The sequence below is a fragment of the Syngnathus scovelli genome, chromosome 2 (assembly GCF_024217435.2).
Source record: "Syngnathus scovelli strain Florida chromosome 2, RoL_Ssco_1.2, whole genome shotgun sequence".
NCBI lineage: Eukaryota > Metazoa > Chordata > Actinopteri > Syngnathiformes > Syngnathidae > Syngnathus > Syngnathus scovelli.
In genome coordinates this window covers 10,468,782-10,491,384 of record NC_090848.1, presented here as the reverse complement: position 1 = coordinate 10,491,384, position 22,603 = coordinate 10,468,782, and the positions used below count along the sequence as shown (strand labels likewise).

At 42.4% G+C, this 22,603-nt stretch overlaps 2 protein-coding genes across 4 annotated transcripts; one reads left to right on the top strand and one right to left on the bottom strand.

The window, feature by feature from the left end:
• Window positions 1–1,115: 1,115 nt before the first annotated feature.
• On the top strand, window positions 1,116–18,799 carry LOC125988143 (vang-like protein 1). 3 transcript variants are annotated; one of them, XM_049752981.1, is made up of 10 exons: window positions 1,116–1,281; window positions 5,277–5,465; window positions 8,077–8,203; window positions 14,042–14,473; window positions 14,739–14,914; window positions 15,522–15,682; window positions 15,776–15,811; window positions 16,683–16,830; window positions 17,150–17,384; window positions 17,626–18,799. In XM_049752981.1, exons 2-10 carry the CDS (start codon window positions 5,395–5,397, stop codon window positions 17,884–17,886), a joined length of 1,647 nt encoding a protein of 548 aa, XP_049608938.1. In that variant the 5' UTR covers window positions 1,116–1,281; window positions 5,277–5,394; the 3' UTR covers window positions 17,887–18,799. The 3 variants fall into 3 exon arrangements, with proteins under 3 accessions (XP_049608938.1, XP_049608939.1, XP_068505706.1); XM_049752982.1 differs by lacking the exon at window positions 15,776–15,811; XM_068649605.1 differs by lacking the exons at window positions 1,116–1,281; window positions 5,277–5,465; window positions 8,077–8,203; window positions 15,776–15,811 and adding an exon at window positions 8,270–8,706.
• On the bottom strand, window positions 18,655–22,546 carry LOC125988144 (calsequestrin-2). Its single transcript, XM_049752984.2, has 11 exons — window positions 22,067–22,546; window positions 21,827–21,911; window positions 21,651–21,751; window positions 21,394–21,502; window positions 20,982–21,055; window positions 20,781–20,911; window positions 20,673–20,718; window positions 20,531–20,585; window positions 20,340–20,440; window positions 20,101–20,175; window positions 18,655–20,022 (listed from the first exon to the last, which is right to left on the bottom strand). Exons 1-11 carry the CDS (start codon window positions 22,298–22,300, stop codon window positions 19,825–19,827), a joined length of 1,209 nt encoding a protein of 402 aa, XP_049608941.1. The 5' UTR covers window positions 22,301–22,546; the 3' UTR covers window positions 18,655–19,824.
• Window positions 22,547–22,603: the final 57 nt, after the last annotated feature.

Here is a 22,603-nt window from a genome sequence, read left to right as displayed (position 1 = left end):
AAAGGGAAGGTCTCTTTGACAACGCGAAATCATACACGTCAGAACTACAGAACTGATTTGCAAGAAGTAAAATTATTACAGTTGTAACTGCCAATATATACCACATGGTGGCGCCCTAATCTTACACAAAAATGAGACACCATCGTTTTGTCGTTCTTGCCAAACCAAGTACATATCCCAGATGTTTCTAATCCAATCCACACACTCAGTAGGGAATGATTTGAATGTGGCTTATGTATCAATGTGAGTACAAAACCACATTTGTAATCTTGTAAAAGTGAGTGTAAAATAAGCAATAGAATTTATTACAATTATAGTTACATCACCCCCACCCCTGTCAGAGTATTGGCTTTATTTGGGTCTTCGGGTGCATGAAGAGGGGTCATACTAAAGTCGTGACCTCTATTGTGTTCTGGGGGGCATCGGTTCTAAGGCTGTGTGCGGGGGGGGTGAAAGGAGGCCAAAATATTGATTTATTCGCAGCCACCTCGTTGCTAGGGGCATTTGTTGATTCACGCGCGTGCGTGCGTTTGAGCGTGCGTGTCTCGGAATTTTTTTTCTTTTTTTTTTTTTTTATATAAATTATTGGGATTCGTCACTAATAGTGTAGGCCCTACACTAAATTCATAGGATTGCCTGAGTTCCAGTCACTATCATGTTGTTGGATGGTTTTGATCCGAATCTCTGAAGTCATACATGCCACTGTGTTAGTTCCTGTTGTCCCTTACAGAGGACATCCTAGGCTTTTCACATTTGCCATAACCGAGTTCTGATGTCCTCTCAAAAGAATATATATATTATATAAATATTAAATAAATATTTTATATTTGAGGGTGCAAGCAAGATGTTAAGACATTGTAAAGTAGAGGAGAGAGGCATGAGATAATAAAAATATCTAAAATATAATATATTGGGGGGGGGGGGGTTAGTTTGAGGGGACACATTTATTTGAAGGGTGCACTCCCCCTTTTGCCCCTGCATTATTATTTTTTGTGTATGCAGATCACTGAAGGAAAAAGTTTGGACAACCCAGGTAGGAAAAAGAGGATCCCATCTCTCTGATCCATTTGAGCTAGCGACCCCCTCCTAGCGGCCGGTCGCCGCACTACACCCCGGTGCTGCAAGCAAGTCACAGGCGCTTGAACATTCCAAACTGGCAGTGACACCCGCCCCCCCTCTACCACCACTGTTAGCAAGGGCTGCTTCCCTCCTGTAGCCCAAGTGTTTTCCAGCCTCTGGATGTCAAGCCAACCACAGGAATGAGATTGTTCCCCACAACAGGTGAGCCTCACTTCTAAAACGCGGTGGTGCACATACGTGATGAGCTAATTAATTAGCAAGTTAGCTCAGTGGTGTGCGTGAATAATGTCTATTGCAGTATCCACTGCTGTTATGTGTGTCTGCTTGTTTGTTTGTGTGTGTTGGCTCAGTAACCTGTGCAAATGTAGAAAGTCATTTGGTTGTTTGAAGAGAAAGACACGCCTTTGTCATCTACCTGTATGATTTTTATGAGACTGACGCACTAACCAAAGCCGAGTACGGCGCACTTATTTTCTACAGTTTCGACATGTCACATAGTTATTATGGAGTTAATATTTTTATTTTTTTTAACTGGTTTTGCTTGTAGTATTGTCGTTTGGTGAACGGAAGTTTATTTCCCTGTTTCGGGACTCAGCTGTTAAAGTATTAGGCGCGCAGGGATACAGGACAGCAGTTATCAAACGCAACCCGCGGAGTGATCTATGCTCACTGGCAATGCAGTAGCCACAGTAACAGCAGACTTCACTGTTAATGCAGTAATAGAATGTGCAAAATGATATACAATTTGCCCGAACTATGTTTGACAAAAAGTAAAATAAAGTCTAGCAGAATAGTATGCATTTGAATATTATGTATTTTATTTCAAGACGTGCCTCACCACGGGGGGGACTTGAAATAAAACATCCATTATTGAGTGAACTGAAATCCACAAATTTTCCTGGAATGCAGGTTGCTATATAAATGTGTGTCTTGATCACACTTGTTGCTAGTTCATCTAAGGATATCATTATTTTTTTTCTCATTTGCAGTCATTAAGAAATGTATAAAAGTAACGCCTGTGTTGTGAGAAACTGGAGATATAAATTTTTAATCAAATATAATTAGACTGAGATAAGAGAGGGGTCAGAGGTGGGAATAAGTCACATAGTGTAGGTGCAAGTCAGAAGCAAGTCTCAAGTGTTGCTTTTCAAGTTTTCCAAGTTACTGTGACAAATATCAAGCAAGTCAAGTCTCCACTAAAATTCAAGCAAGTCGATTCAAGTCTTGCGTTAAGTCGTAAATCAAGTCAAGTCCGACTTGTATGCTTGCAAATGAATTTGGCTTCCTGCTTACTTACAGTTTGTAATTGTGAACTGAGGTCACAGATAACAAAATGGACAGCAGGTTTAATTTTAACCTTCTTAGTTAAACTATTTCAATTAAATGATTTAAAGAATTGAAATAAGTCGGGGGTATCCGAAGTAAGCTCTGTGGCCTAGAATTCAAGGACATCCTGGAATGCCAAGTGAATTCCACTGCAGTAATAACTCTCAACATCAACACAGCAAACATGTGACGCGATTCTCCTCATGCTGCTGCTTGTCTCGTGACTTCATCTGCAATGGAACTTTGATGTCTACTCGAGGGAAGTGACTATTCTGCAGACGCCTTTTGCGGTATTACAGGCAGCTGAAGTCTGCCATTGCGAGTCAACTGTTAAACCCTGCTTTAAAAAGTCTTTGATTCTGCAAAATGAAAACCAGATGATTGGCTTTCTTGAAACATTTTGTTACCAGTCAATTCTAAGTGGTTACTGTAAACAAAGGACGTTCTGCATATCTTGTCTGCAGTTTGCTTTAAAGTAAAATAATGGAAGTACCCATGTGATCCTCATCATTTTTGTTGACCGTGTTATTATTTTTAATTCATCAGAATATGTTTATATCTGTGTAGTGAAAGGCATAAAAATCAAATCAAGTCATCCTCAGGATGGCAAAATGTAACAATCATTTTCATAATTTAATATTTTTGATTATTGGTTACCCTTAATTTCTTTTATTGAAAAATGGGTACCTTGGCTCAACTTACTTTCCAAGGTATTAAACTCATGCTTCACATACCGTAGCCTGACGTGTTTATGCTAGCCTATAGCAATTTCAAACAAGCTGAGCTGGGATTAGCGCTACTTGCCGACTTACTGTATTGTGACTGACTGCAACGCCTCATTTCATAAATCCATACGACAGTTGAATGGCACCCTTTAAACGGCTTTGTGAGTGCACAGCGGGTTCCTCGTCTCTGCCGTCCTGCTTATTCTGCAGCTACTTAAATTCTGCAGACGTAAAACAGACAATCATGTATCAAAGCTTGATTTTGATCTGAGCATATCTGATTTCTGATTCCGCACTGCAATGATAACTCAACTGGGCCACGTGAGGGAAAAAAAATGCAAAAAGGTCATTTGAACCAAGGAGTGTGAATCAAACTATTGTCTATCTTTGTTACCATATTTGGGCTCTATGCACATAATAGCATGACGTCGCATCCATTGCGGCTAATATGATTTAACCTTTTTTGGGTCTTGCGCAATATGACACCCGTGTTTTCATAGTCTCGAGTAAACAGTCTTAAAATGAAAGAAAAGAAAAAAAAACTCCCAAAAGCAGCACAAACGATGAGCTTTGTGTTCCAATGTGCACATTGTCATTCAACATCAACAATGTTTTAGTGTAGCAAGGATTTCAAGCCTGCAATTTGGATTGTGAGGTTTTTCGTGCTTCTTCATGTGTCACAGGCAGAAAGCCCATCCACTTCCTCCCGTCTGTCTGTCTTTCCTTAACAGTTTTAATGCAAAACAGATTAAATGATTCATTCAAATACACATAGAAGACAATATTGGCTCTTTTTTTGCTTATAGAACTGGAAATGTGCGTGCTAACATGAGCGTCTGTGTTGGTTGGTTTTCAATTTTCAAAACTGAAAAGACTGAACTGTATTTTGGAGACAAGGGAGCTTTTACTCATCCGACAGTAATCGCTGGCATCAATTTAATAAACTGATGTGCACAAATGCCATTTTGTTTTGTTCGATTAATTTTAATATTAGCCAACTGGCAATAGGTAAACATTGTTTTGAAATGGCAGAAGACTGCGGAAAATTCCTGGACTCTGCACCTCAGTTGAGACTGAGCAATATGTCATCCAGGTTGACGTGAAAAGAAGGCAAAAGGACGGTTTGGCTGTTAAAGACCTGAATACGACTTTATGGAGCAAGGGGAATATAATGGTTTTCGGCAACCCATAGAATTCCAGTAGCCTTTGAATTACTGAGATTGGACAACCGCTTATAGGACTGCTAGTCAGTGAGTCAGGCGTTTAAAAATGAGTTGAAAACAGCAGCAGGGGTGTTTCATGCAAGCAGTCATACCCACAGACCGCCCACGAAGTCACCCGCAGCTGTCCCGATGTCACGCTTCCCCCAAATGGGTCATTGTGAACTTTATATCATTTTGGACGTAATTGTAAAGTCAAGTTGTGAATGCGACAATGTTCCCCATAGGGAGAACATGCTCTCCCACTTTCTAAGCAGCTTGAGGCTTTCAAAAGAAGTCATAAATCTTGACATACCGCTGAAAGCATTGCCAGTAAGTTTCAGTGGAAGTTTCCAGCGGTGAGGCAGTGCTGCTTTTCAGGGGGTGAGAAAAACTTTGATTCAAACCTAGATTCTTTTTTCCTAATCAGATATTGTTTATCGTCTTGTGGGTGTTTCTTGACAAGAAGAGGTGGACGGGAATGTGATTTACTCACCCGCAGGATTAGACTAAAAAATGTGGAGACTCTTCGGCTTTAACAAGACAGAGGACGGAATGAAAGAATTGTTTTCCCAAAAATGCAACAACAACATGACGAAACTACAAAGCCACCTTGTTCGCTACCACAGTGATTGAGTTTTGGCGTTGTAGAAATGCACAATTTTTCTTTTTGTTTTCACATTTTGCGTGATATTTCGTTAAATATTTCTGACTATATATCACCAATATTGTAGAAATTGTGTGTCGTATATTTTTGTATCGTGGGCCAAAATCTATACTATTGCGCAATCTTTTGTGAAAGCTGAAATTTTACTTGAATCTGACAAAGTGGCCATTGGTTCCACTGTAATGTTTTATGAGGAGGGTGCCAAATACCTGCTGAATTTCACTTTGTTGATGTTGTCAGGTTCTAAATGTGAATCTTTTTTATGGTCGCCCCACCCAGGTTGGTGTTTCCCCGCCTCAGGGTTCATTTCCAAGCCGACGGCCGGAGCAAGACAGCTCCCCTTTGCCTCTCTGTGAAGAGGACAGACAGTCCAGTGGAACTCCAGCACAGTGTTGCCATGGAGACGGAGTCAACCTACTCTGGCTATTCCTACCACTCTGGGCGATCACGAGGTTCCCATCGGCACGGGTAAGACTGAATCCTCCCTGTCTTTAATGTTGAGCCATGCTTGGAGCTGCTATCGGGTTATCTTGCTCATCTTCCTCTGGCGTCACCACAACTCTGCTTGACAGGCCTAATTTGTGATGGCTCTGCAGATAGGATGAGAGTATGTGATGAGAGAGAAGCCCTTTCTTCTCACCATTGGAAAAAAATATCAATGTCAAGAGAAGACTTATAGCTTGAATTTGAGACTTTTTTTCTAAAGTATGTCATGTATGGGATGACTCAATTTTCAGGGGCTGTGATTTGCACTTGCAGACGTTTGATGACATTTCAGAGAAAGGCAAAATATATTTCTTGGTCGTAGGCCTGAATGACAATATATTAATACAGCATAACGTGAAAACTAAGCACGGCAGGTGCCGAGGTGTCAGCCGCTACATTTATCCTTTGGGCCAAGGCTTCCTGACAGCAGAGAGGCCTTCAAGCAATTGGCAAGTAATTTGCAATGGAACATTGAAGGATTCCCTACTAGGTGCTTTCTCCACGGCTCTTCATTTAGCGTGCCAAATCTACCGTCTGGTGCCTAATTTGAGAGAAAACAAACTTTCAATGCCCTTGGCATGGTCGTCAGAAGGTAATCTTTACACACCACTAAAGGGTGCATCTTCCCCATCACTGTTGTCTAATTACTCTCTCAGAACCAGAAGCAGGCGAAGAATGTTCCTGCAAAACAAACACACACAATATCTTTTCAACTATGATACTTTTTCAGCACCGTGGAATGCGAAGGGCGACAAATTTAATCGACAATTCTGAAACTAATTTGCTCCATTTGTTATTATTTCATAATGTTGTTAAATGTCATTATGGGAGTGAAATATGGCCTCTTAGCCATTGTGACCATGTCAGCTGTCCTGAATCCCCAGTTGTTCCTGATGGTATGTCGTCAGTAGGTGAATGAGGCAGTATTGTGAACCATTTTGAATACCAAGGATAGAAAAGCGATATATGAATGACATGAATGAGGATAGCGATTGTCCCCCACGATCGTATAATGCACTTATTCTGATGTGAAGAGAAAGTGTTCTTCTAGAGCCAAACGTCCCAGTGGGCTCCATCCAAGGCAGAAAGCCATAGCCACTTGAGGGATCCATGCAGCAGACCAAATTGCATTAATCAGACCAGAGTATCATAGGATAGCGTACGGTTGGAATACAAATGAGGCTGATGCATGCTAATGAAGCAGAAGCAAGTTGTGGGAAGGTAATGAAGGATATTTTTGGGGGTAGAGAGAAGTATGTGTTGTTTCCTCGTGTTCAAAACACTCCTGTGGAATTCCACCAAGATACACTCCAAAATGTGTCTGCAGCTTTGTGATTCTTTCCCCCACAAAGTCCAAACAGAGGCCAAGCTTTTACTCGCCTGTACTTCCTGACTACAACATAATGATTTAGATGCATAAATAGATATAGCACATGGAAATGTAGTACAGAGATAATGCTCACTTTCATTTTCTACTCCATAATCCTGCCATCAAATCAGAGCAGCTCCTTATCCTGTACGGTCTCGGATACGCAAATCCCCTTGAAGCCTCCTGCCCTCTCTCGGCATCCATTAATGAATATAATCAGTGACTATAACGACTCCAACAAGAGCAGCTATGACATAATATTATTTGAAGTCATGCTCACTGTAATAATTTGAAGCCCTGCTGCATCCCCTCTTCCTCCTCGTTTGATTACCTATGCAAAGGAGGTCATATTTTCACTTTTTTAGCTGTCTGTGCGATTAGCAGTCAAGGCTGGCATTGAAAGGGAAGCACAAGAATAGAAGCGGAAAGCAATGTGGCTCACACCCTGGAATCAAAACACAACCCCAGTAGCCTGAAGCAATCCCAGCAGCGTCACTCATTGCTTGCTTCCTCCTTTTCTCCCAGCTCCAGGATGTCCTGTAACTCTGTGTTGTGGTTTGTTATCATGTAAGGGTGTAACATTCGAGGGTCACTTTAAGTCGATTATCTGGCCTGACATTTGGGGGTTCCAAGAACAGGCCCAACCCTTGATTGATAGTAAATTAGTTGAGTAAATGCTGTCAATATTACAAACTGCTCTCACATCTCAAGCGAGGGGGTTACTAATTTGCGGCAAATAACCTCATTGTGGTTTGAATTAATTCAAGAATTGTCATTTGGTGTTTTGGTTCCATATACAAACTGGCAGCAGCCAAAATGTGAAGGAGACAGATGAGGGATTAACTGAGGCCTGCATGCCAGCTCCTCAGTGGTAATGGATCCACTTTGGGCACAGTGCCATGTCGCTACAGTGTTGCTGGACTGAGGATTCAGATTCCTGCTGCTTACATTTGACACAGGATTAGAGTTGTAAGTGCATCGGGTCAATGGAGCTCATATGTTGACGCGCATGTTTGACTTCTTTTGGGGTCAGAGTGCCCTTATTAAGTCATAACGCATTAAATCAAACAATGTTTGAAAATTAATCACTGATTGACTACTGCACATTTCCTAGCAGAACTTTGAAGCATGCCATCTTGTTAATCGTTTTTGTGGAAACATTTGGTGTACCGACAGAGGGGAAAAAAAAAATCAGCAAATCATTTTTGGGAATTTCTTTTTCAGGGAACGAAGCCGGGATCGCCACAAGTCTCGCAGCAAGGACAGCCGCTCGGAAAAATCAGTAACTATTAACCCCGCTCCTGCAGAGCCATTGCTGGGTGACACCACAGTTCGGGGCGAGACGGTTCAGGTAGGCCCATCACTCATCCCAACTGTTGTCTAAATTGTGTCACATAAATTGAAAAGTCTCACCCTCATTTTCCAAACAGTGCGAGTAATATCTCATTTTGGAAAAGGTTTGGCGCTCAAGAGACTTAGCACAAGTTAAAATGAGATGACGTGTGCTTATCGGCGTTGCAACAGGCCATCTGCTATTTACTAGAGGGGACTGGTCCACTCGTGGGCTGCCTTTGGGTCGATAAATGTTTGCACCAATACGCAAGATTGCGGTAGTAAGCCGCCTCGTTTGTCTCTAGACGCACCGTTTGTCATTTTGTAGAGAAACACGTTAATCCTGAGAGGGAGACGGTCCGTTTGTTGCAAATGCTTCTTTGGCCCCCACCAGAGATGGACTATGCCAAGCTGCTTAGTTGCTGCAACTCAAACTGTGTGTTCAGTCATCATGCATGCCAATAGAAGATGAACCCTTGCATTATATGTATGATGGACTGTTTGCCAAATGACAAACATAAGGTAAGAATTTATAGAATATTGCATTTATTAGATTGACAAGAATTATTCTGCTTTCGCGTACAATTATACACACGAGTATGTGATACAATGTGTGTCGTGTTTATGCCTTCTTATCATCATCTGCTTTAAATTGTGTAATTTGTTAAGCACAAAGCTAAGTATTAATATCTTTGTAAAGACAGAATATGTTTGTTACATCGCTTGCCTCAGATGATACAGGAGTGCTTTATTTTGTGACATGCGAGTTTAAATACAGTAGTTTAGTAGCCATGTGGGTTTTTTTTTTTATCGTATAAAGCACCTGCTTTGACTTCATCTGCCATCTTGCCACACTGGTCCCTGTTTTATGATCCCACAAGATTCCAATCGTTCTTATCAATATCACATCAAAGTCTTCCTTCTACCTCGCTCCTTGTATGAGCGAGTGAGATACTGAGGTCCAATGATGACAGCTTGTTACCTCGAGGTCACGTGACCTCGTCTGGCTGCCTTGTCTGTCATCGGACATCATACGCTTCACGTAGACAAAAAAGCATCTCTGAAAGTGGCCTGGCGCAGGAGTGCATAAAAACAGAACAAAAATCAAACGCCGCTGTAATTATGTTGACCTACTTGGCGTCTACTTTTCCCCTGTGGAAAGCTTCGGTAACGTTGCTTGCGTTTGTTTATGCTCGTGTTTAATTTTAACGGGGTGCTGCTTGTGTTCCTTTTGTGTTTTTACTCCATACTGCAAGGGAGCATTGCTTCTGGATTTACTCTCACATGATTGCACACAGACAGTGAGCCGTGATGCCAGATTGGTGTGCGTGTTTGGGCTCACTTTATCCTCTTGTCTTTGATTTTGGTATTCTTTCATCTTTGTTGAAGCAAACCCAACTAACAATCGCCTCATCAATGCCACAGAGTTCAATAAAGTAAAGGAAAACGGTAGACACCTGGTTGAGCGCAGGGAAAGTCGGCATTTTGTGTTCTACTTCGTATAATCTTTGTTAGAGGGGAAAAAAAATACTTTCTTCAGTTCGACTTCTATTGTTGCAAATATTTGAGAATTCTCTGGCATTGTCATCGATTGTTCTTTGTTAACTGTGTAAAAGTGGCAGGCAGCTCACTTTGGTACTGTCCAGAGAAATCCTATGAAAGAACTCAAACAAAGATCTCCCTCAAAATAGACACACCCATAATGACTCACTTGGATTCAGAAAAATGTAGGTTGTACTACATGCTACTGGACAAAGTAAACAACAGTTAAGACACCATGTACTTGGCTTAAAAATCTTTTTGTGTACACCAAGAAAGATCAAATTACATTCAAAACGCAGAATTCATTCTCAGCAGAAGTCAAGAATGCCAGTAGTAACTTCTACATACATACAAGAGAGGGAAAAGAGGAGTGAGAGGAGCGTGGGACGAGCTAAAACTATCTGACCTATTCTGGCTCCACCGACTGACTCAAGTCACCCTTTAGTGTGAACATTACAGAAAGGCAAAATGTCCTGGAGGATTGTGCAAGTTGAAGGAGATGTTTTAGCATACCAAGATGACCATAATTAAATAGTTAAGTAGAGCGCATTGCCAAGCTCTTAACAAAAGTGATTTATGTGCGTTTGCCCATCTGGAGGCTACTTTGTGGTTTGTGACAAACACACTAGCAATGCCTTTATGATTCTGGGGGATGGATTCTTCCAATTGATGCCACAGTGATGGAAAACTGAAAATATACTCCTTTAACCACCAGAGGCATTGAAGCGTTTAGTTGATGAGTCGACTTTACTGCTCCACATTGACATTTAATCCTTAAAGTTGACTAATTACATGTTTTTGGCGTTTTGGCTTCTAACAGCTAATTTACAGACGACTTGGCCAATCATGCAAAAGTATTTTGTGGTGGAGCAAAATGTCTGGACAACTGTGTACTTTAAAGTCTGCCTGAAGTTAAAAAAAAAAGAAGATGGTTGCAGAAGAGCAGAGCTTGGTATGGTTTGCCAGAAAATTCAACATTTTATTTTTTAAAACCCACATTGGCGCATGCACACACACACACACACACACACACACACACACCCTGACCAGTGTTCACTGGGTCAGAAGCAATGGGCGCAGAGTGGTGCTGAGGCAAACGACGAGAAGAATGCGAGAGGACGCCTCAAGGGACAAACGTAAAAAAGGGATTGGTGAAGAGTGAAGAATACGATGATGGGAGAAGTGCATCTTCTAATCGCTATTTTGTTTATTCTTAGCCTGGCGGGATGGTGTGCACCAATGTTTGTTTAGTGTGCCACTCCCCCGCTCCTGTTTTTCTTTATCTATCCATCCTTTTACCCCACTGTCCATCTTTTCTCCCATGACAACTTCTCATCACGCTCAGATTCTCCCCATCTCCTTCACTCTCTCTAACCTCCATAAAGAGCAGCCCCCCCTCCCTGAAACACACGAAGAGGCAAGTGACGTGCATTACCTCCCAAGGCATGATGGGTAAATTGTATATATAAAGTGGTCTAATGCGTTACTCGGCTTCAAATCCACATTGCGTGGCAAATCAGTCTTACACGGACTCGGTGAGGATTGTGATGGACCGCTTGGGGACAGAAAAATGATGGCTGACGATTTTGAGACGTGCACGGCTAGTGCGATGGAGACAGGCGATGAAGTTCTGCAGGTTCTGGAGGTTTCTGAACCTGTAGTTGAGAAAGCGGAGGTTATTGTCACGAGCATAGAAGGAGACTCTAACCTTCCTCCGTTGGTCAGCACTGGTGCTAGCAACACACCGGGTCAGGTAGGTCCAATAGGCCCAAACCGGCTCTGTTCTTCTATTTGCTTTGTACACACCTTTGGCTTGTTGTATAGCTGCAATCTTTGAGCACACCATTCTTCCGTACTGTACTCAAGCTAGTAAAAAAGCGCAGATACTACAACAGCGATACTGCTTCAACCTGCATGACAAAAGGAGCCGTGTCAGATACGTTTCATAAAATGCTGACCATTACAAAGATTTGAAAACACCTCCAGCTAAATAGATGGTTAAGAACACAATTGTAGGTATGTGTGGGGTTTTTTTGGTTTGTTTCAAATCTTGTTTTGAAATTTGCACTGGTGTTGGTTCAACTGTGAGTGGTAAGCCAGCTTATGCACTCTAAATCACAATAGCACTCGTTGACAAGCATTGAAGCAGTACAAGCCTTGTCACGCTTCTCCGACTTTGGACAAACTTTTGATAGGGTTTGAGTGGCCTTTCTTCTCCTGACAATTTCGACAGACACACAAACACACACATCTTGCCTCCCAGGGGTGAGTTGAGTGCACTTGTTCAACGTTTTGTTTGCAGCACACCGATTGACAAAGAGGCTTTTAATGGACAGTTGATTTACACCAGCTGTTATTTTTACTCAGCTCAGAGGAAAAAGCAACAATACGCAGACACTGTAGTGTGTTATATTATTTACACTCACAGTTCATCATTGGGGTCTTATCTAACCTGTGATTTTAGCATTCCTAACGGCAGTAGTGCATTTCTTATATGTAAGGAAATAAATAGATAACCAGGAAAAAATTGGCCCAGGCTTAAAAGAAGTCACTGCTGTTTTAAGAAGTTATTTCATTTTGTAATTTCAGGCCAAGTCTTCATTGTGGCTCATTCCCTCTTCTCACTTTTAATAGTCGTCTTGTTCCTGAACTGCTCTGGGGCATGTTCTGCTCTTTGCCGCTTCTTCTCGTTCACCTACTTTCATGTGATGAAGGAAACTCTGAACCTGTTGTCTGTCTATAATTGGTTTATCCTGTAGAGAAATGTGGGTCACCACTGTCTATTTTTAATCTGGCAGTCCAGAAGAGATTATAGACATATGTATTCACCTACCATGGGAAGTGTAAGTGATTTGAAGAGGATTTATCTCCTATTTTATCACCCAAAATTTACTTCTATGTTAGAAATCTTGTAGAGATGTTTGGTGTTTTTGGCATGTATGAACCCAAGACAGACATTCCACCGTCTGCTTTCACATTTGAAATATAATTTGCAATAAAGTTGTACTTGAAATTTTTATTTTACAATAATTTTCACATATATTTTGTACGGCTTCAAGATACAGCTTACTTTTAGATTTTGAAAAAAAAAGTGAAAGAATAGGTGTACATGGCATCCATTGCTTTCCTTCTTGCTACAAAATATTATTGTCAATACCCACCAAATATACCTACAATTTTGCTTCTTTTTTTAAAGAATAATTATCAGTAAAGTTGTTTTTTTTCCATTGATGGCCTTGGGTCATTCACTGCTCATTTTATGAACATGTTATTTTGCAATTCAAAGAACAAAAGGTGTGGGTGGTGTGGTTTAATTGAGTGTATTTAAATCCACACACTTTTCCATGAAGACATAATCAATCATGCTGCTTTTTTTTGCAGCCCAAAAAAAACATTGTATGGCAGAGTAAAGCCAGTAAGCAATCAGGGAGTCAACGTACATACACACTTGCAGCTCCAACCTTTCATTGTTATACTTTGTCATGCTCTTCTCACCCTGAGGCCCGAGGCTGATTTCTTTCCCAAAGCCCCTTTCCTCTGCCCCAGACAGCCAGACTCCCCCCCGTTCCCCATCACTGCCTAAGGACCCCCCCACCCCGTCAGCCGGTGTTTCCTCCTCTTTGTGCCGGCAACTTGTTGTTACTGCGGTGCAAAGAATCCTTATCATTGTTATTATAAGGGCTCCGCTCCAACATGGCTGACCTTCACTATCTACGGATACAGTCTCACCCGCACGCCAGTCAAGCCCGGTTGGCATCACACACTGTTTTCTTTTTCTGCTTTGCATTTTTGATCCCAGCCTTTCTCACATGATTAGATAACCTCCTCTTTCATTCATGGCGTAGTAAAATAGTGAACATAATCCAGTTCTATGATGCACCAACTGTCATGCAAGTGTACCATCTAATAAAAATTAAATTCAGAAAAATTGCAATGAAATAACAGCAACATTTGATTAATATAAAAAAAAAAAGTCATGCCAAGTTATTTCTACTGAGTAGTGCATGAGCCCGCAGTAATGAGAGTCCATGTGGAAAAATAATCACTATGAAGCTTTGAGGCAGAGATTTTGCTTTGAATGTTTTCGAATTGCATTCATTGATTTTTTTTAAAAAATTGTTTTTGTCTCGCTATTTTGGGGGAGGTTATGATTTGGAATTATAGTGTAGTTCTGTGGTTGTTTTACAGATGGATGACTTACTTGTTGAATACTAATTTGGATTTTTTGTTCTTTTGCTTGTATCTTGTAAGTAAAAACAATATAATCTAAAGGAGCATCTTGCGCATTTTATGTTCCTTTTGCTCATGTTTGCAGGATGACACCTGGGGTGAGACCACCACGGCCGTTACTGGCACATCGGAACACAGTCTCTCTCAGGAAGACATTGTACGCATCACCAAGGACCTGGAGGACAGCGTGGGGCTGGACTGCCGTCGCTATTTCACGCTCACCCTGGCCGTGATTCTGGGCCTCCTGGTGTTCCTCTCGCCGCTGGCCTTCATGGTCCTCCCCCACCTCCTCTGGCCAGAGAAGCTGCAAAGCTGCGGCACGGCCTGCGAAGGCCTCTTCATCTCTGTGGCCTTCAAGTTGCTCATCCTGCTGCTGGCCGTCTGGGCCCTTTTCCTCCGACCGGCGCGAGCCAGCCTCCCGCGGCTCTTTGTTTTCCGAGCACTGCTCGCTGTTCTGGTGCTGCTCTTTGTACTCGCCTATTGGTTGTTTTATAGCGTGAGGATACTCGATTCGCAGGTGAGATCATGATGTGTTGCGGAATGCATGCTAAATATCCATGAAGGACAAAAGTATTGGGATGTGTGGCCTGAACTAGAAATGCTAACATGCTCGTAAGGCAATAGACAAATCTAATAGTCATTTGAAATATATTTGAATATTCATGTGTTCTACATCTTGTCCTACATGTGTCTGCTAAATGCCAGTTTTTTTGCTTGGACATGTAAATCTAGTGGCTCAAAGTGGTGAACTTTGGCTTCATCCAGCCTTTTGTGCCCTCAAGGATGAAGACTACCAAGGGATCGTGCACTACGCTGTGTCTCTGGTGGACGCGCTCCTCTTCATTCACTACCTGGCCATCGTGCTGCTGGAGTTAAGGCAGCTTCAGCCCTACTTCTCGGTGTGTGTCACACGTTCCACAGATGGAGAGACCAGGCACTACAACTTGGGACAACTCAGGTGAGACAAGCAGCAAGCAATGGGTGGCTTGGAAAGTACAGTACACAAACATGCTCTCGGGGATCCATCAGATGTGTTATTTCAAAGCTGATTCAGCTCAGACCCCAATCTCCAGCAAATTTCTTGTAGCTGTTGGCCCCAACAAGATGTTCATTTTAGGGCAATAGGAATGCCTTTTTAGGTGTTCCTTCTTGCCAGAACTTCCTAATTAAATGGGAATGCAATTCTTCCCAGCCTGGAAGAGGTAGAGACAGCAACCTGTTGGATTGCTGCCTTTGTGCACATTCCCTTCTTGTTCTGCTTAATAATTGACTAAATGTAGCAGGGCCACTGAACAATGTCTTGTTTTGTGAATTTTTACACGCACACACGCACACACACACACACGATCTGTCTGTTCAACTTTTCTGTTCGTCTTAAGCACTGAATTTATCTGGACAAAATATAAATAAATGCACTTAAACAAGATTTTGGGGTTTCAGATTAGCAGCCTTTGCAATTGTGAAAATTACAATCTTCTAATTAACAATGTCATTTTGAATGCGTGGGCTTGTATAGTGTGCTCAAATTTCCCAATTTAATGGAGGTACACATTGTGTGTGTGCAGTATTCAGCGGGCAGCACTGGCCATTTTGGAGCACTACTATTGCGACTTTGCCATCCATAACCCGGCTTTGCTCTCCGCCTCCAAGTCGCGCGCCGCCAAGCACCTGGCTGGCCTCAAGGTCTACAACGTGGACGGGGACCTCCCCGCCGCCCCTGCTGAAGGTGTGTGTTGCTTTTTTGTGGAACCTCCTGCTGTGCCTTTTGCTCTTTTGCATGTCGTTAACCGTTTCCTCTCCTGGTGTTGTCTCTTTTAAGTCTTTAAAGCCAAACTCAGAGCCTATCTATTGAACAGTAAGTCAAATCTATGCTGATGCTTCTTATTTACTCTTTATGCACAAACTGTAGGCACTTTGTAAATGTTCAATTTGTATTTGGATGCCTCATCTCTCACACACACACACACACACACACACACACACACACACACACACACATTGGTATGCCACAGGTTAATGTCAAATATTCAGTCAACTGTGTAAATGTAACACTCAGTTGTTGTTAAATTATCGCCCGTCCTCAAGTGGCATCACTCAAGTGCACTAACCTAGCACCCTTTTTTTTTTATTCCGGCTTTTGTCTTTATTTGACAAGAAACAGCTGACAACTTGTTTCCCCACCTTGCACCGCTTCCCTTTCCACCCCCGCACCCACTCCCAGGCCTGTGCAATTTATTTCCACTCTTCTTGAATCGGTCGTCTGATTTAAATCAATGATGCCTGACAGGCAAATGGCTTTTTGTATTCTTCCCTAGGAGTTGCAAATGTGTAAAACATAATAATCCATAGCAAGTGTCCAAGCAGTGTCATTCTAAGCAGGATGTGCCGAAACGCTCCCCGCTGCTCCCTCCATGAATTATTCCATTCACACGCCTTCTCTGGCCCACTTGAATAATTTATAGTGCTGCCATCTTTTAACCTGCATTTGTAACAGGCAGGATTTGGCGCTAGAATCTACTTTTGTGATGGTACACAGTAGCTTGTGTAAAATATACACACTGGATATTTTGGACGTCACTTTTGGTCTATCCGGGTTACAAATAGACCAGATAGTTACGCCCAAAGTTATTCATACCCCTGGCACAGGAATAATTTTGGGTTTGCCTGTATGTATATGTGTATGTATAGCAGAGTCATTCTTTCCATCCTTCCGTATGCTGTGGTAGGTCCGGGAAACAACGCAGCTGCAGGAATGGCACACTCCCAGTCCAGAGCCATTATCGCAGCCGCCGCCCATTGCCGGGACTCCAGCCACAATGAACTCTACTACGAGGAGGCCGAGCACGACAGGCGTGTGCGCAAACGTAAAGCCCGGTGAGTGGGGGGCAATCTAGTGGATGTTATGGTACATCTATTTGGTTGTTTTGGAAACGTAATGTGTTTAGTTTTGTCTGCAAACGTCACCTAGTGGAGTGGCTATAAGCTGCTTGATTCTTTATTTTGAATTGTTCACTGCCAAATTACTGGTTGTTGTGAAGTGAATTGAGTTGATTTCTCTTCCATAAATCACAAGTCAAAGATAATTGCTTCTAAATATGTAAATGAAACCTACAGTCCTAATTTCTTCAGTGGTGTGTAATGGCCAGATATCAGAGAACCACGATGTCACCCTTTCACTTCATTTTGCTGCTAGACTGGTGGTTGCTGTCGAAGAGGCCTTCACTCATGTAAAGCACATGAAGGAAGAGGAGCAGAAGAAAGCTCCAGGAGATGTGATGGACCCACGAGAGGCTGCGCAAGCCATCTTCCCGTCCATGGCACGGGCCCTGCAGAAGTACTTGAGGACAACCAAACAGCAGCACTGCCACAGCATGGAGAGCATCCAACAACATCTGGCTTTCTGCATTAGCAACAATATGTCACCTAAGGTCAGATCTCATCTCCCGTCATCCTGAAACAAATATTGCGGCAGGTCGCTGAACAACACATGTATTCAATGTTCCTAAAACCCCATTTTAATAGGAAAATCCAGGAAGTATGTGACAGTTCAGGCCCGACTGTTTATGACCCTACTAACATCTGCCAAAATAATTATCCAAACGGCTAATGTGTGCCCATTTTCTTTGCATTTTTTGTACTGAACCAAACTTTTCCCTGTCACTTGCGCAGGCCTTCCTGGAGAGTTACCTGAAACCAGGCCCTACCCTGCAGTACAGCCGGGACCACTGGTTGGCGCGTCAGTGGACTCTGGTCAGCGAGGCGTCAGTCACCAGCGGCCTTAGAGATGGCACCGTCTTTATCCTCAAGTGCGCGGACTTCGGTCTGGTGGTGACCGTCAAGAGGATTCCCTACATCCGCTTGTCGGAGGAGTACATTGACCCAAAATCACACAAGTTTGTGCTGCGGTTACAATCGGAGACCTCGGTGTAGGTCTTGTTGTAGGTTCTTTTCATTGTGTTTTTTATGGATCTATATAGCACACACAGTTTTTTTTAAGTTTCAGGAATTTTCATTTTGGACGGAAGACTTGTGGTGAAAATAATGATCTTGTGATAAGCCTGAGTTAGGCGTGATTGCAACGTTTGGACAAACTTCCATTGGATGGACCAGATCAGGATTTTCTAACTTCACTCAACTCACGGACCAATATATATGTACTGGTCCACACATTTTGGAGTCTCAATCAACCCCGTCGCCGCTTCAGAACATCTTCACGACTATGCACAAAGACATACCTCATGTCCACCACGGCTGAGTACACAGCTGGATAGTTTTAGCCAATGAGGTGGAAAAGAAGCAAGTTCACAAAGAAAAGCAATTTCAAAGTCACTGGGAACGTGTGGTGGGTCACGTCTCCAGATGAGGGTTGCATGCTACTGCCACCTGGTGAGCATTGAACAGAACTACTGAGTGGTGAACTTGTGGATGCCAATACACTGTATGTGTTTATGTATGTATACACAAACTGGATGTATGTATGTACAGAATATTTGTTTACTCGTATCGTTGTCTTTTTAAAATGATGGCCCAAGTCTCTTTTTTTTCAGAAGACACAAAAATGAACCGCACACTGATATTGCATTATTTAATAATGATTTCAAGATGTGGCTGATTTTTAGCTGAAGTAACTAAGCATCATGAGGACGTGTGGAAGGCAAAAAAAAAATCAATATGACTTGTAGGCCATTATTTTAAGAAGGTAATATGTCACCTGTTGTCCCCTTTTTAATTTTATTTGTCACACTGTTATCGATTGACGGTGTGCCAGTGTTAAATACAATAACTGGCACGGGCCTTTGCATTGGGGAACAAAATTAAAACCTTTTTATGGCCGTTTGTATAATTGCTGTGTCTTAAGATGGTTGATATTGACATTAATGTATATTATGGTTTCTAAAATGTTACGTTGCAGCATAAAGATCATAGCCTACATCTAGTTTAAAATTGGCATGTCAGGCCTGAATATCAATGTGTGGCGCTAAAAACGAATTGGCTCGTCCCTGTGCAAATACAGTGTCTGGGTCCGCCTGTCGCAACTCATCTGTCCTCGGCTCCGATCCCCGCCTTCCCTTCTTCCATATATAACTGCCTTTTGCTTGCAGGATGGGAATGGACCGAGAAGAAAATGAACATTTGCATCTAAATGGAATGCTTTTCCCCCTTCTATTTGTTTGGTAATGACGTGGTTATGTGCAGGTGGATGCATCGTCTCCTCTGTTGGCTTCATCTTCAAACAAATGTTCTGTCCCGGCTGATAGACACACGGGCTCAACTATACGGTCCAAACAACTCTGGCCAGGTACTTCATTTCCTCCTATTGCTTTCTGGGTGAGTAAAATCAAATACGACATGCAGTCTGTATTGGAGGTCTAAAAGAATGGTTTGTTTTAATGAGCTTAATTTGAATAAGTGTATCATGTTGAGGTGCTCTTTTCAAATGACAAATTAGTCTGTTTTCCTTATTCCCGGGTAGGCGCTGGAAGATTAGAAGAGTCACAACAACACTCCTCAGTTAAAAGCCGGTTCAAAACAAAGCTCTTGTGTTCCCAAGAGGTGCTTGACATTTTTCAGTGCAATGAGGACTAATGATTGCTTAGAAAATGGGGGGAGGAGAACCCTTTCAACTACTCCGCCCCTGCTGTAACAATTAGCAATTTTTTCACCAGTAATTTCTTACCAGAGCAAATTAAACTGAGCAGTATTTTACATTTACTTCAGCAGCAAAACCAATTTTATGACATTGCGCAATGATCATGGCACTGGACTAAGCATTAGGTGGCCATCATGTCATCTCAAATCTCTTAGTATTCACATTGAACCTCTAAAAAGGACATCTAGTATGAAAGTATGATCAAAATTCTAACATACTCAGTCATCTAGTTCATATTCTTGGTCAAGGCTGTTGTCGCCGTCTTCCGTCAGGTCCTCGTCAGAGTCCTCTTCAAAGTCGTCATCGTCGTCTTCCGTGTTAACTCTGCCCGACAGGACGTCCTCGATCCAGTCCTCTAGCTCCTCTGCAGTGGGCAGATCTTCGTCGTTGGACATGTCTAGCCACACACTGTCGGCCTGGAGTGCACAACAAACATCTCTTAAAGGTCTAGATTTTTTTTTTTTTGTACGGTACACGAGTAGAGTTTGGCTTACATCTGTGACGTTGACCACACCAATCTGAGGCCTGAACAAGTCCAACTTGAAGGTCTTTTCCCAGTAAGTGGTGAGCTAGACAATATGAAACAAGTTGGTGCTTAGTGCTCACTTTGAGAGGTGGAAGTCACATGACTCATTTCAAAGTCAGCGCAAGACAATCTCAAAGAGGTCAGTTGCATCTCTGATTGGAAGAAATTGTAAAAATGGTAAATATCAATCAAATAAAAAGGACCAACCAGAGGGAAGTCATCAGGATCAATCCAGACAATGCTGAGATCCGGGTTGTTGGTGTTGTCTCTCGCCACGTCCTTTAAGATCTCCAGGAATTCATAGCCATCTAAGAGGTGAAGGTGGAGAGGCGGGAGGGGCACAACAATTTATAGGTCATCACCTTCTTGGCCTGAAGGAGAAGAAAATATTTACAGACCTGGATCCTCCTCTTCGGCAAATGCGACAATATGGATTCCATCCGTGTCATCCTCCTGCAAGTGAGCAAAAGGTTGAGCAAGCTCCATGATTTTCAACTGCATGCGTCACAGCCTGAGAGAATTGAATTGAATTTTCTTTACCCATGTCTCAAACATGTTCTCTGCCCGGAGCTTCCTCAGAGTGGCCCTGCAAACATTTGCAATCCAGCGCCAGTTTTGAACAATATGAGTAAAAAGTAGCGCATGAACCTCCTGTGTTGATTGACAAAGTCTACAATCTCCGTTTCAGATAGAGGTCTGCCGGGCAGGACGACGGGCTCCTCCATGAAGGGCTCATAAAAATTCACCATGTTCATCTTGAGGGAGAGATGTTTGGCCACCTGAAAGAATCGAAATTCTTCTGAGAACTCACATGACGCGTTTGTTTTGTCTCGTGTATTTTGCACTTACAGATTTATCAAATGTGGCAAAGAACTTGATGTACGGTTGAAAACGCTCCGAGGCCTCCTGAAAAGCTTTGTAGTCTGAGAGGCGGGAAGAGAGAGTTAGTGGCAGTACTCTTGCATTTCCAACAATATTACTACTATAAAGGAACACGACCTGGCTCTTCTGCCAGTGTAGAAGAAGTAAGATCTTGATTAGAAAATAACAGATTCAAAAGAACAAAGCTGCAGTTTGACCTAGAAGTTTGCAAACGAGATGCTATTTAAAGCCTCTCATGAGAAAACCCACACAGTAAAATCAGGTGACAGAGCTCGAGATCCCATTAAAGGTCTTCTGGGAGACAGCACGGAGCTATTAGAAGACACCATTTTTTTGTCCCAGTTTGATAAGTAGCGCCGTTACATGGTGGTAAACTAACATAAATCCTCTCCTTTGAAGTAACCAATAAGGCGAATGTCTTCCTCTATCCTTTCGAAGGCTCGGAGCTCCATTGCGTTGTTGATTATTTCCACTGGGTCCTCCAGCACCTGCAGAAGGAGGTGTACAGTAAAAAAATGCAAGGAATGATCATGTTTTATTGTTTTCTGAATAAATATGTATATTGGAATTTTTTTTCAATACAGATCAACCCCAAAAATCTTGGAATCATGCTACATGTGTGCTAGGTCCACTCACATCTAGGAGGAACTCCACAAGAGTGTCTGCTGACAGTTCTCCATCAAACTCAATGATGCGATCATCCTTGAAGACGTACAGGCTTCCCACCTCTTCGAGGCCTGACCAAAAACGGGTTCAATCAAAAAAGAATATTCTCTGGAAAATCAAGATACCCTGTGGGTATAATGGCTTACCGAGCTTCTTGGCTACTTTGGCATCTTTCTGAGCGTCCACCATCCCAAATCCAATATCTTTGTTCTCCAGTACCTGAGCTGTCAGCTGATAGTGTTCACATAGAGAAATCTGTAAACTAAAAGCTATTTCCAGAGATTGGAGAAAGTGCAAGTCGTAAATAATTTTTGAGTCTTAACTTTCAAATTATTAGATTACACCATTTTCTTTTCTTTTTTTTCTCTCCTTCAGATATTTCTCACCTCGAGGACCAGCTCTGTCATCTGGAAGCGCTTCTGCAGGCCTTTGTTGGCAGGCACGGGCTCGTGGTAGAACAGACAAAGCAGGTCAAATCTCTTCAAAGCCTTCTTGTAGCTGCGCTCGTTGATGTCCAACACTCTGTCCCTGCCATCAAAGTTGGGAAATTCAAGACCTTCCTCTGCCCCACAAAGCAAAACAAAATGAAGGCAGAGGGTGCAAAGCAGAGACAGGTGCATTGTTGTCCAACGGGAGGGTGTTCAGGGAAAGGTCATCGGCACGTATCCAACTTTAAGGTGTAGCGATTCAAAAAGATTGCACCGATCATATGACAAAGGCTCCGCTTTGTGCTCCTGTCAGCTATTGCTCTGTTTTCTCTCTACCCAACTGTATGAGCTTGCTCTTCCGCTCTCTCCATCACCAAGTCAATCCCACTGGAGGCCTTTTTCCTCCTCCTCCTTACCCACATATGAGAAAAATTTTCATGATGATGCTGTCCATCTGTCCATCCATCCATCTTTCTAAACTAGCCATCTATCAAT

Bases quoted from the DNA above. Each gene is read 5' to 3' on its own strand.
- LOC125988144 (XM_049752984.2), bottom strand. From the start codon at position 22,300: ATGCACCTGTCTCTGCTTTGCACCCTCTGCCTTCATTTTGTTTTGCTT. The intron at 21,912-22,066 runs GTGAGAAATATC...GAACACTATCAG, and splicing joins TGACAGAGCTGGTCCTCGAG to CTGACAGCTCAGGTACTGGA. The intron at 20,441-20,530 runs GTCTGTAAATAT...TTCACCTCTTAG, and splicing joins TGCCGAAGAGGAGGATCCAG to ATGGCTATGAATTCCTGGAG.
- LOC125988143 (XM_049752981.1), top strand. From the start codon at position 5,395: ATGGAGACGGAGTCAACCTACTCTGGCTATTCCTACCACTCTGGGCGA. The intron at 8,204-14,041 runs GTAGGCCCATCA...TCATGTTTGCAG, and splicing joins TTCGGGGCGAGACGGTTCAG to GATGACACCTGGGGTGAGAC. The intron at 15,812-16,682 runs GTAAGTCAAATC...ATGCTGTGGTAG, and splicing joins CAGAGCCTATCTATTGAACA to GTCCGGGAAACAACGCAGCT.